We start from the raw sequence: 13,871 nt of genomic DNA on the forward strand, positions 1-13,871 counted from the left end.
CCCCCAAGAGAGGGGGAGGAATAGAAAAGGAAAAAAAAGTTAAAGAGCAAGAGAAACCTCCGCACAATATGGAAGAGGGGAGGTGGAAGTCAGCGGGCATGGTGAAAAGAGGGAAAGAGAAAAATGAGGGACCACACCCACGCACATGTACACGCCTACGTACAAAGCAAAAGAGAATTAAAAAAAAAAAGCGAAAAGGAAAGCAATCGAACGAGTAGGCGTGTTGGTCTGTCTGTGTCCGTGGGAAGAGGGCATGTGCGTGGGGCGCTGTGATATACACAGGTTGTGGGCCAGGGGGGAAAGGGAGAGGGGAGGGGGAGGGGTGGCGTATGTGAAAGAAAGAAAAGGTAGTGTTGGGCAGTCTTATTCATTCTGAGAGAAACGTGATGAGGGGAGGGGAGAGAGGGGGGGAGAGGAGGAAAGGAAGGAGTGAAGAAACACGCGCGAAGGCAACACACGAGCCTACCCGCGAAAACACAAGAAAAAGGGATAAAACGGGAGAGAGAGGGAACACGGAAAAAAAAAAAGAACGCAAAGGTGGGGAAGAGGAAGGCAGGGCAACAGAGGCTGTTGTGCGATGCGAGGGCCTTCTACCATTGTCAGCATCGCCCACGCTCGCTGGAGATGAGGCCGCAGAACGCAAAAGGAAAAACGAAGCCCCCCCCCTGTGCCCTCGCATGGCGGAGCTGAGTGACCGGTGTGAAAGTACAAGGGGAGCGCAGAAGACGCGTATGCTCGACTGTATGCATAGTGCGTCAGAGTCTGCGTATGACAGCCATCGTTGCCGCCACCGTCAGCGAGGGCGGCGCTGGCAGCGTTGAGGATCGTTCATCTTCGTTTCCTCTACACCTCTGCGCACAGTTCATTTCGGCTGTACCTCCTCGCCTGCTTCTCCTTCTTTTCCTTGATAACGAAATAAGCAAAACCCCCAAAAAAAAAAGAAGACAAAGACAGCAAGAGTGTTGTTTTGCTTCGATACAAGAAGAGGGTAAACATGAGGAGAGGGAGGCACGGAGCTGGGCAAGAAGACAGACATTTTTCGTGGGCCAAATGTTATCAGCTACGCAGGATCGGCCTCTCCCCCGCCCCACTCCACCCTTTCTTCAGAAGGCAGAGTGTTGTCACATCACGCCGCGCGCGCGATCGGCCGTGCGTAGAAGCCATCGGGGTGGCACCTGAAGGTGCTGCTCCTGCTGATACACTCATGTGGAGCATCCGTCTTGGGCCATGTGGCCAGGTACGGGTTGTGATGCCAGCGCGTGGGGTTTGACGAGGCGTGCATTTGGGGCACGAGCCGCGAAAAGCTGTGGTGGCTTCTCATCGACATTCCCAGAGCCCCCTCCTCCGACGGCGAGTTCGTCTTCTCTGAGCTGTTCGGCGTGCCTAGTGCAGCGCCGAACGTCAGCACTGAGGTGGAGCTGGCCCCAGGGAGGCTGAGGGATACGCGAACACGGCTGCCTTTCGTTGACGAGAACCCATATGAAGCCGCTGATGCCATGGAATTATTTTGTTGACCGCTGTTAGGAAAGCTAACGGTGCACACGTTCATCATGTGGGGCGTAGTCCCACTCTCCACCGCCAGCGACCGCTGCGTCAGCGACGCCGTCCCAACGGCGCTGACACGGCATCCGTTGAAACTTTTTGACAGGTAGGACACCGCAGAGGCGGAGCCAGCGCCGTCGATGCCATTGCTGACGTCCTCGCGCTGGGGCACCAGCAGCCGACTACTCTCAGCAGCACCACCGCAACCCATCAGGTACGGCCTCGACGAGCCGTGCACGCTCCCGGCGCCCTCGTCTGCCAGCATTATCATGGACGGGTCCTGGGGGTACGACATGCTGTGCGACAGCTGCAGGGAGGAAGCCGACCCGGCCTTCACCATGGCAGCAACCCCAGCAGGGTCCGCCGCCATAGCGCTGCCGTTCCCGAGAGGCAGCTGCTGCTGAAGGCTGATGGAATTGAACACAGACTGGCGTACGGGGGCGCCGCCCACTGTGGTGGAAGCGCCTGAGTAGCCGTGATAAAGTGAACCCTTCAACCGGCGATCGCAAGCCGTGGCTGAGCTCTCTGTGCCGCTCGTGAGGCCTGTAGTCGTGGTGCTCGCCTCAAAGGATCCAGGAGCGGCGCAGTCAGCGGTGCCGTTTACGCCGCCCGTGGTCGGAGATGCGGTAAGCTGCGGGTCGGCCGCCGTGAGGTCCTTGCAGAGGTGCAGGAATTTACACTCCTCGGCGTACCGGCAGCGGCCCATCGCGTGCAGGCGGCACACCGTCGCCGCAGACGCGTCCGCAACGACCTTCTCCTCAGGGAACCCGGTGCTCTGGTTCAACAGACTGATGCGCGCCGTGGGCGGGGCAAGCACAACGCGCTGCTCTTCCAGCAGGCGGCGCAGTCCAAGAGTATAGCTCACGCGATCCAGAGGCGCGTAGCTCCCCTCAAAGAAGGAACAACCCGGAACGTAGAGCACAACGTCGTTCGCTCCGATGCTCGACTCGGCCACCGCTGCCGCATCGGCGCTACTTTGATCGCCATTCGCATGGTGATGAGAGTGGGGATGGCCAAGCGAGACGGACTCGCGCAGCGGGGCGTTCTCTAAGACGCCGATGTGGTCCTTATCCCCATGAGTCGGGCAGCAGCAGGGCAGGCTGTCCACCTGAGATCGGAGTCGCTGCACCGCTTCCCAGTCGGCGTGGAGCTGGTAGCAGCCCTGACCCTTGCGGCACCGACCAGCAAGAAAGAGCTGACAGAGCGATGGCAGTGTACCACGCTGCTGAGCGCGGGTTTCAAAGATGTACTGCGTCGGGATGAGGAGCTTGCGCGTCACCGGGTCCACTACCGTCATGCAGAGTTCGCCATCTGCGTTGTAGGAGATGTGGCGACCCTTGGTGGGGGCTGTTCGTGGCATCGCTGAGTTATGGCGGGGCAGCACGGATAGCTACAAGTCTTGGTAGACCTATACGAAAAGGAAGACGAGACAGAGAAGGGTTCTTGTGCAGGTGGCACACAAACACAAGCTCAGTGCAGGTAATCTCTGGAGTGGTAACGGAGAGGGGGGGTGCTGTAGTGGGTGAGGGGAGTAGTGACCTGGTGGTCAAGTACTGCAGGTGTTGTTAGTTATGTTCTTTGCTGCTGCCGTTAATTTTGTGAGCCACCGCAACCCGAGAGCAGAGGGCTACAAAGAGGGAGGGAGAGGAAGGGGGGAAGCAAGAAAGAAAAAGGCTAAAATGCAGCAAAGCCTACGAGAGCGCGGAAAGGGTCGGCGAGAGGGCGGGTGAGGAGCTGTACGACTCTGTAGAGGTTTGAGACTGTGAAAGGGGCGGAGGCGGGGGGGAACTCAAGAGAACCAGATGCAGCACAAACGCGGTAGAGAGGGGGTAAGAGAAGCGATAACCCGATGATGGCCGACTCCGTCACTCTTCGTAGTCTTGTTGCTGTTCGAAATATGGAAAGGGAAAGGGTGGACGTCGTGGGAGGGGGGGGAGGGGGGAAAGCAATGTATTGAACGAACGAAAGAGAGAACAGGTGCAGAAAACGATAAAAAAAGAGCATGTAAGCTAACAGAGATCACTCGCCTTACTGTTCTTAGCGTTTTCTTCTTGCTCTTTTTCTCGCAGGGGGAGGAAGCGGAGAGTCTGTGAGTGAGCCCGTATGTTGTGAACGAGCAGAGGGGAGTGAAGAACAAAAAAAAGAGAGGGGCGGTGGTAGATAGTGCAGAGGTACTTCATTGGAGGAACAACATCGATATCGAGATGTGCAGATGTTACCCCTCAACTCCAATACGGAGGAGAAAGGTGAACAGAAGGAGAGAAGAGGGCAAAACGCGCGGCCCAAGTGCGCCCCCTGGGCCCCCCCCCTGTGCACACACATACACACAAGCGCACAGGTGTACGTCAGGCATGTTGTGCAACCCGTGTATTCTGCAGGTGCTCTCTCATTGTGGCAGTGGCCACTAAAATATGCATGGCTTTCTGCGCGCCCTTTGTTGGCGCTATTGTGCAGTGGCGGTTGTTGTGGGTACGTGTGTGTGTGTACATTATTTGGATTTGTATTCGTGTCCATCTCAATGCGGTCGCTATCGCAGGTAAGGCGGAAGGAACGAGCAAATAAACACGCACACGCACACGTACACACACACACACATACAGAGAGAGAAAGTCAGACGAACAGATATGATCGCGTGCCCCGGCGCGAAGACACACACACACAGACAACTCTGAGTGTGCACATAAGAGACAATGAACAGTAGAAACAACACTTTAAAAAGGAGGAGTAAAGCAACTGAGAGAAGAAACACCCAAGAAGCAGATGCAGCGAGAGAGGTGTAGGTATGGGCTGGTGTGGGTGGGGGTGGGGGTGTTGTGTGCGCATGTAGCGATTGTCTTTGTGTACCTTCACGCTGACCTACACACACGCACACACACACACACACACCAGCTCATATACACAGATGTAGAGTCTTCCTTTTCCGACTCGCCACAGATGCAAATGCACAAGGAGCACAACAACGCATGAAACCCAAAAGCGCAACCGCAACGCACTCAAAGAGAGAAAATATGCAGAGAGAGAGAGAGAGTAGGAGGAGGAGGAGGAGGAGGAGGAGGAGGAGGAGTATTTACCTTGTCGATGAAGAATGCCAGAACGAAAGAGCGCGCCAGCGAGCCGGAAAGAAAAGAGCTCCTATGGCTGCAGAGGAAGGCAGTGGGTGGTGGGCGAAATACACCCAGTAGACCAAGGAGAGAGAAAAGGAACAGAAAACCCTCAAAAAGTGCGAAAAGAGAGGTGAGAGTGCAGTGCCGACTACAGACATGCGCCATGACCGCACGCACGTCTTGCTCTCTGTGTCCCCTGTCATCGAGTGTAAGGCGAGCAAGGGAAAAGAAAGTGAAGAGGCACCCCTCCCCCTCCCTCCCTCCCTCTTTTTTCTGTTCATCTCAGGGCACCACAACACCTCATGAAGTTCAGCAGAAGATGTGCACACGAAAGAGAGGCGAAGTTTGTTTTCGCTGCTCTTGTCAGTGCGCAGGAAAATGGGAGCGTACACACACGCACAAGAGGGAGCAGCGAGCGTGCAACATGTGTGAGGCTGCACCAAAGAGGCCGCCTCCCCCTCCCCCCCCCCCCCTATAAAGTGCGTAAGAGTACAAGAGGAAAAAAAAAAGCGCAGAGGATACATGGAATGGGTAAGGAGAAGCCACAAAGAGGAGATGAGCACGGAGAGACGGGAGAGGGCGGGAGGGACGGGGGTGCACAAAAAGAGAAGAATGACAAGGAAGTCACAGCCAGGGGCCGCGCCACGAAACACACGAAGTCGATTACACAACAAGGAACGATCAGCAAAAGAGGCTAAACGAGAAAGGAAGGTGGGACGGGGGAAGCACATCTCCACAGAGAGAGGCAAGTATACAGAAAGAAAAAGCTGCATAAGCACGCTGATACACTTACCTACGCAGAAAAAAAGACACGGGCAGCCATCGAGCGTTGCCTCCTCGTCCAGAATAAGGAGATGAGGAGACGTCTTCAATCATCCTTTCATCCTTTCCTGTTTTAAAATTCAACGCATCCAGCTAGTAGCCTTCTCGTTAACCTGCTCATTCTCTGCCACACAGCACGGGTTCAGCTCCCCTCAGCCCGGGGCTGCCACAGGCCCATCGCGTGGTGCGGCACAGCCGTAGGGCACACGCTACAGCAACACCCACCCAGTCATCGGAGCACGGCCTCCGCCTCAACCCCTGCCCACTCAGCCTCGCAGGTCGCCACCCGGTGCATCCCTCGGGTGGCGCAGGCTCCCCACAAGCAGGCAGCGAGGGCCGCGTGAGACACGATCGAGTCACACTGACACTCAGCCCATCACGTGGATGGTACAAACGTGTTCGGTGTCGCAGGTCGCTCCGACAGGATGCCATCCAGGGACTGGACCGCCGACATCCGCAGCGATGCACCGCTCCGGCCTCCCCACGCCGCAGGGCCTTGGCCCCGTCAGCGCCAGAAGTGGCCCGGCGTTGGCAGGGATAGGGGCTGCCTGGCTACCCCGGAGAGGGAGGTAGCGGGCACCGATGCCACACACTGAGGTGCCCCCCGTCATCAGGGTCGTTGAGGCTGAGGGGAAAACAAAAAGAAGAAAAGCGGAAGAACTATTAAGTACACGCACACACGGGCAGGAGCAAGAGAAAATGAGGAAAGTGGAGGAGAGAAGGGAGCCCCAATATCAGTAGTGGGGCTGAAGAAAAGGTGATCGGGAAAGAGGCAGAAAAAGCGAAAGGGGGTCGCCGTGACACAACAAAAAGAAAAAGACGGCACGGAAGGGAGAGCGTATGGAGGAAGTGATGGAGGCGAGCGTCTCTCTTACTCATTAAAAAGGAGCGTGGCCAAGAGAATGGGTGAGACAAAGGCGAAAAGGGACTATATATGGATGTATATATGTATGGATAGATATGCATACATACATACAATAACAAAGAAATTCCTATTGTGTGTTCGTAGTATCCTGGGGAAATGGGTGGAGGGAACGAGAGGGAGGTGCCGGCAGAAGCATCACGGGAGTTGTCTTTTTTTTTTCGTTTCCTTCTTGAGCACCTTGTGAATTTCTGCGCCCATCTGTTATGTTGGGGTGTTCGCTTCATTTTCTTGATGCAAGCACACCCTCAGCCTTTCCCTTCTTCTTTTCGCCTTTTTCTGCATTCCCTATCGAGAGCAGTCGAGTCCAGCGAGTAATTATGGATCACTCTACTGCTCAGCGAGAGAAGAGCGAAGGTATGAAGGAGAACAAAACAGAAACTACAAAAAAGCTGGTGAAAGAGGAGGCAAAAGAGGTGGAGAAAGAGAGACACACACCAGGCCATAAGCGAAACGAGGAAGATGACGACAAAAAGGGGGGGCCAGGGGAAGCACAATGAGAGGCAAAAAAGGGGGGAAGCATCGACAGCGACAGCAAGACAGACACAGCCTGCGCTCCTTCCTTGAAGGTGCCTTGGGGCCCACGAGTCGGTTGTCAAATTTGGTTTGCTTCTTCGGTGCGTCAACCATACCAACCCAAGACGAATCCAAAATAAAATAAAAACAGAAAGGCGTTTACACCAGCAACACACACATACACATACATCTAGAGAGAGAGAGAGAAGAACTGTGTGTGCGAAGAGCTGGAGGGAAAGCAAAGGAGAGAGACCTCTGCGGAAGGGAAGGGGGGAGGGACGAGGGGAAGTATTACAGGAATCCGCAGGCCCAAAAACCAGATGAAAGGAAAGAGAAGAGCAACCGATAAGTAAAAAAGAGCCAACACAAAACTGTAGTGCAACAGAAGAGTGGCCACAGCGAAGGAAAGCACGTGCGAACACAATATGCAACAATCAAAGACAGGCAGCAGGCACAACCCTGAGGCTGTACCTGGCGCGGTCGGTCGTAAGATACAAAAGGCTCCTTTTCTTTTCCGCCGCACCACTGCACCAAGACTAAGGCCCCATATGAACACGGTACAGCCACCGCGGTTGCACTGCGGCGACGTCCTCGTCGCCTAGGACGCACCGTCCGCCCACAGCCCGCCAGGGGGCAGTGCGCTCAAGCACACGCGACCGCTGCGCGTGAGAGAGGTGGGTGCGTGCGCGACGCTTCGGAGGGGCTGACGCGCCAAGTGAGAGGAATGAAAACAGTGGCTGCTCATTCGTGGTTACCGGCAGAAGGGAGCGAGAAGTTGGGCTAGGGAAATGAGTGGTAGGGAGGAAAGAGCCTCACGCGGCGAGTGAGGATACAAAGAAGATTTAGTGCGTCACACCATCCGTATCTACATCCGACAAGGAAATAAAAAAGAGAGCGGGTGGTTAAACTATGCGCAGGAGAGAGGAACGTGAGCGACGGAGAACCCCTAACGTGTCTACATGAAGACCCCATGTGCTCAAGCACAGAGACGCAGAGCACACGTGTCAGTAGATACACTTTTTTTTATGGAAAGTAAACATATCGACTGCCGATAAGTGAGACATCAGACGGCCCTCGAGTTATTGCTCCAAGAAAGAAGAAAAGGACCGCCTGCTGAAGAAAGCCAGCAAACTTGGTAATGAACAACTCCACCCCCTTCGCGTAAGTCCATTGTCCTTTCTCCACTCCACAACCCTCCTCCCCACTTCCCTCGTGCGGTGGTACTGAGAGCCGCGCCGTGGAAGCGCAAAGGACCACAAAAAGAAACATGCTGCACGAAAATGCGAAGAAGCCCTTCTTCAGCAAAATTATGTAGACGCCGCAACGAGGCATCAGACACTACACGCACGCACTCGCAAAGCGCTCACGGGCTCAGCAGCAACAGCAGGATCATTTGTAGAAGTGCTCGGGGCTCTCGATCTGCCCCCTTTTTTTCCCTTTTTTTCGTCGTTGGCAACTTCTCAAGAGTCTTCGCAAAAGCAGAAGATGCGGAGCGGCTTAACGGGAGAGCGCGCGCGACGTCACTCCGCACAGCCCACTCCATCACGCCACTCTCCTTTTTTTGCTTATGATCTCCCCAGCCTCGAACCAATGACGAGAGAAGGGGGAAGGGGGACGTTGAAGGGAAAAGAGCTGCGCAGTGGCACATCCAATACCCCAGCAGCAAGGCCCAATAGAATGGAACCAAAGAAACAAGCAAGCGAGAGAAAATGCCCGCAAGAAGTAAAGGAGCTAAACTACTAAGAGGAAGACACGACAGTGGGAAACAAACGAAGAAATGAGTTGAAAAATAAAAAAGAGCGTCAAATACACACAAAGGGCACACGCAAACACGCACAGACACCACAAAGAGAGGGGGCAGGGTAGCACGCGACGGCGGTATTTCGTCCTTTGCTTTTCACCTGCTAGAGCGAGTAACTAAGTAGTTAAGGGGGATGGTGAGGTGGAGGTGGCAGAATAAAAAAGAGTGATGGATTCGCCTGTAATATAGAGGAAGCGAAGCAAAGAAGCCAAATCACACAGGCAAACAAAAGGTGGAAAAGAGAGAGGAGCACACACGATGTCTTGAAAGCCACACTCGCATACAATGAGAAGTCCCATGCAGCGGAATAGAACAGGCGAGCGGGCGAAACCGAAAAAAAAAGGCAACGATGAGGAGAAGGAGGGCATCACCAGAGGGGGGAAGTGAATACACGAGATCGCTTGACAATGTGTAAGAGACGACACAAACAAACAACGAAAAATGTATAACAAAAGGAGAGAGAAGGGAGACGAGCAGAAAACGAGCACAAGCCAGAGATGCGAAAATGAATGACAGACAAAGACATCATCGTAGAGAATACCGAAGAAAACAAAAAGCGATGGAAATCCCTGATGAGACGCGAAAGAAATAAAGGAGGGGCGGGTCTGACGCGAGGAAATGACGAGAAAAGGGGGGCTCGCTGTGCACATTAGCCTACGTGTGTGAACGGTTTACAACCCGCCACCGCCAAAGTCCTGCATGACAGTGATGGGAACAACGGAGACGCTGCCGTCCGCGCTCATTTGCTGGACGTAAATCTGCTGAGAGGTGGACAGTTGACTGAGTTGCGGAAGGTGCAGGAGTTGCGGCTCCTGCTGCGCCAACGCAGAGGATTGGTAGCGCTGCGGAGGTGTTGCTTGGTGATGGAGCTGGCTTTGCGCCAAGGATGGGAAGGCACCGCCGCTGCCACTACTCATTGCTGTTGTGGTCGCCGGGAAAGTAGTCAAGCTGCGCGACATGAGCAGTCCCATGCTCATGGGTGATGCTACCTCGCTATGGCTCGGCGTCTGCTTGAGTGTAGGACCCCCGTAGGACTGGTAGCTGCCATTGCTCTGTGTGCTGAGGGTATGCATGTGGGCGTGGCACACTGACGCCGGCGACCCAGGCACAGAGGCTTGCAGTGGGGAAGGCCTACCGGCAGGTGTCTGAACTTGTGAGACTTGCGGCTGCAGCGTAGTAAGCGTGTAGTGGGTGCCAGCGGACGGACCTAAAAATGTGCCAGCGCAGGGAAGTGGCTGCACAGTTACCGAGGAGGGGGTAGAAGACTTCTGCTGCTGAGACGGGGGAGGCACGCGGCTCGCAAAGGCGCTCGACGCAGCGGTGGTAGTGACGGGGATCACCTGAGGCACCTGGGATGGAGAACAGTCCATGCCAGAGATGGCGGAGGAGGCAGCGTCGTTGAAACTCAGCATGGCCGCGTTGGCTCCGCCGTGCATCGTCCCAGATGATGATGGAATAAGCCCGCTGTGCATCAAGTCCACAAAGAGCGACGGCCCGTTGCCCAGCCGCGACTGCTGCTGCTGCTGCTGGGCAGCTGCCAGGGTGGACGATGCTGCCCAGGTAGCCACAGCGTTCGCCATGATGCTGGCCAGCTCATTTTGTAGGATCAAGCAGCAGATGTGCACAAACCTGCAGTCCGCCCCGAAGCGACACCCACTCGGTTGGCCATGCAGGCGGCACAGCACGGATGGGTTCACTGGTGCGCACATCTGCTGGTCTTGCAGCACCCGCTGCAAGCCGGCCGTGTAGGCGACGCGGGCCAGAGGGACTGAAAACTGTCCGGCAATCTCCAAAGAACGCCCTTCGTATGCGGCGCAGTCCATCCGGTAGCTGTTGCAGTCCCCGTGATGAAAACAGCAGCACGGCATACTTTTCACGTTGACGCGCAGTCGCTCCACCGTGGCTGTGTCGATGTGCACTTGGTAGCAGTTGTCGCCTTGCCGACAGCGGCCTGACTGGTAGAGCAGGCAAAGCGATGGCGTTTTTAGGCGGCCGTTCAGTGCCTTTGTCGTTTGGATGGCGGACAGTGGCACGTGCAGCTTGCGCCGCTGGGGATCGACCACCGCAATGCATCCACGGTCGTCAATGCGCTGCTGCAGGGCACTGCCGCCGTGGTATGTGGCGGCCGCTGCTGGCAGCGACACCTCGCTCGTCGTCCGCGTGTGGTGATGCAGCGTCGCAAAGCCCTCTGCTGTCGCCAAACCCGACCCTCGCTCGTGGCGACCCAGCAGCATACCCGGTACGGATGAGACAGTGTGTGCGAAGACGTGGTCCACACTCGAGTCAGACGAGGCTGCCAGTTCCTGCGTGTGTACGTGCTGCGGTACGCACAGTCGGCCATGAGCAGAGAGCGTCGGGGTGTGGATATCGGAGGTGCATGTGCAGTCAATATTCGCTGCAGCAGGCGGGATGCAACCGCTGCCGCGCAAGTCCTGCAGCTGCGCGCGGCGCGCAGCCACATCGAGGTTGAGCTTGTGTGCCACAACAGAGTTGACACGACCACGCATCATTGGGCTGCCGTTACGGGTCATGGCAGGAGCATCCAACACGGCTAACACATCGCCCTTGTTGCCGCACGCCGTTGCCGCGACAGAGACCCCAGCGGTCGCAGGAGAAGTCGAGGCTTGCGAGCCCCACTCCTCTTGCGTCGTCGGAGAGTCGTAGCGGTACGGTCGGCTGCCGCCCGCAGCACCGCTACTACTGCTGCCGTTTTGTGAGCTGGTGCCCCATCCTGACGTGCTGAAGAGGTCGCCAATAGAACTCGGCAGCTTCACGTCGCTGGAGCGCTCCACCAACGCAGACTGGAAGCTAGCGAGGACGTTGTGCAGCACGGACGGGGTGAGTCGCAGAGGAACCATCTCGCTTCCGTGGTGACGCGGACTTGCTCCTGATCCCGCACGCCCACTCGCGCTGGTAACGGTACCAGATGGTGCCTCTCCCAGTGAAGCCTCGTAGAGACCGCTGCTGCAGCTCGCATTGTGACCGACGGCGCTGCCGCTAGTACTATCGTTGTATACGTTGCTGCTGTGACGCCAGCTGCTGCTTTGCGTGGTGTTGAGACTGGCAATCAGGGGAAAGCTGGCGCTGGGGTCCTGAAAAACAGCCCCTGAGCTCGAGCTCATAGTAGTGAGACCCACCTTCAGTTGCTGCATAGATGCGGCAGAGTTCACGGTTATGTCAACATTCCTGCCGGTGTCTGCTTGAGTGTACGAGTCGCATGCGGACGACTCATGTTGGTGTTGACTAGGGCCGCCAGCGTTCTTCACTTCGTCATCCTCAACATCGAGTGCGTCACCTCCAGCCAGGTTGGTTGCGCCACGCACCTGAAGAGCTGCGATGAGGCTCGATATGGTGCTGACGGCCATCTCGTCATAAAGGATGTCCTCGTCAGCGTCATCAATGCTGCCGCTGACTACGCTTGTAATGTCATCGATTGTGTTTGTGCTGCTTAGAACATGGCCGCCGTGAGTGTACGTGGCAGCGCTGGCGTTGACACCACCCGTTCCGCTCATAAAGGATGGCTCGTAGTAGTCTGTTGTAAAGCTAGGAACAGCGATGGACCCGCCGTTGCTGTAGACGCCGCTGCTGTTGCTGCTGCTGCTGTTTGAGCCAGAGACACGTCGGTCACCCATTGTGAAGGAGGACTGAACGCCGTTCACAGCGTGCGCCGGAGGGAATAGCAAGAGTGGCGGAAGAGGTTCCCGTGCTGGTGACTGTTCCTCCTGCTCCTCCTCCAGGGACGGCAAGGCCCATGCAGACAAGGCATCCGACACGTCAAGCTGATCCGACCTCGTTGCGCTGCCAACGCTGGTCGTTGTTTGCCACAGAGAGCCGGCGTCGCTACAGTGGTCCGATGTCTCCCAGGTTGGCTCATGTGAGGCGAAGCCGCCACCGACGCCGGCGCCGCTAAGGTTTGTCTTGCCTATGTAGACGCTCCTATTCTGGGTACTGGCGCTGCTCGCACGGTGCACATGGTGATCAACAGTGTCGTGCGTAACCATCTTCCGTAGTGAGAAGATATCGGAAGATTGATGCCGTCGCTGCCGCGGCGACCCATCCACAACACCATTGTTGCGGTGTGTGGAGAAATCGTTCCACCAACTCATGACTCAACCAAGCTGAAAAGGAAGCAAAAAGAAAGAAGGGCGGAAAGCAGCAGCAAAGCGAACGCACAGGACTCCACAAGGCGAGAGCGAAAGAGTGAAGTTCTTTGTTGTTGTTGTTGTAAGGGCAGGTGGACAACACCAGTAGAAAGGGAGGCAAAAACGAATAAACAAAAGAGAACGGGCAAGGGAGAGAATGACGGGCAGAGAATGGGAAGAGAACGAAGGAAAAGTGGCGGCTTAGAAAGCAAAAGGGGAAAAAGGAGTGCGAAAACACCCCTCCCCCCTTTCTGTAGACGATGCGCAACGTACTGTCTCTTGTTTGTTTCAAAGTAGGAGAAGGGAGACTCTACAGGGAACGCGAGAAACAAAAAAAAAGTCAAAAAGAAAATGCTTTCCTGGTTGTGCGTATGTATGGATGTGTGGGTATGCCTCGCTCTCCTGCAACGAGGCCCCCGTGACTGTTTCTGTTTCGCTCGATATGATGCAGGAGAGTACGCGGATGACGACTCTTTCTTGCCTAAAATGTATTGTACGTTTTTTGTTGTTGTTGTGTGTGTGTGTGTGGGGGGGGGGGGGGGTAATAACGCTGGTGATGGGTGCTGGTAAAAACGTGCGCCTGTGGCTGCTTGCCTCCTCGACTGCTCCCCGTTTTCCTGTGGTGTTTGAGCGGTGGGCAGAAGATGACGTGCGTGTGGGAGGGGGAGAGGGGAGGGAGGGTGCTGAGAAGCAAAAGGAGATGAGGGCAGACGGGGCGGAAGTGAAGCGAGAAGGAGCGTGGTGAAATGGGAGAAGGGGACACAAGTGCGTAGTTGAGTGCGGAGAGGAGAAGAAAAGGAAAAAATACAAACAAACAAAGAAAAGATACGGCGAAATGCGGGAAAGACAAAAAATATATATAGCGACTGGGGGCGCTTAGGTGTCCGTGCGTGCGACTCACAAGAAAGGAAGAAAAAATGAAGCACAAAAGACTGACAGCGGGTTGAAAAAAAAGAAAACCCAACGAGACTCAGACGCGGACAAGGGGAAAAAAGAGGGTGGCGAAAAAAAAAAACGCAGAG

General features: G+C 55.6%; 2 protein-coding genes across 2 annotated transcripts, besides 2 other annotated features; both read right to left on the reverse strand.

The window, feature by feature from the left end:
- Window positions 1-1,126: 1,126 nt before the first annotated feature.
- Window positions 1,127-2,902, reverse strand: LPMP_220650 (hypothetical protein; the record flags this gene model as incomplete). Its single annotated transcript, XM_010700764.1, has 1 exon — window positions 1,127-2,902. The coding sequence occupies one exon, from the start codon at window positions 2,900-2,902 to the stop codon at window positions 1,127-1,129; it is 1,776 nt and encodes a 591-aa protein (XP_010699066.1).
- A 2,677-nt stretch (window positions 2,903-5,579) lies between these two features.
- Window positions 5,580-6,084: a repeat region.
- A 1,443-nt stretch (window positions 6,085-7,527) lies between these two features.
- Window positions 7,528-7,616: a repeat region.
- A 1,762-nt stretch (window positions 7,617-9,378) lies between these two features.
- LPMP_220660 (hypothetical protein) lies at window positions 9,379-12,813 on the reverse strand (the record flags this gene model as incomplete). Its single annotated transcript, XM_010700765.1, has 1 exon — window positions 9,379-12,813. The coding sequence occupies one exon, from the start codon at window positions 12,811-12,813 to the stop codon at window positions 9,379-9,381; it is 3,435 nt and encodes a 1,144-aa protein (XP_010699067.1).
- Window positions 12,814-13,871: the final 1,058 nt, after the last annotated feature.

The sequence above is a fragment of the Leishmania panamensis genome, assembly GCF_000755165.1.
Source record: "Leishmania panamensis strain MHOM/PA/94/PSC-1 chromosome 22 sequence".
NCBI lineage: Eukaryota > Euglenozoa > Kinetoplastea > Trypanosomatida > Trypanosomatidae > Leishmania > Leishmania panamensis.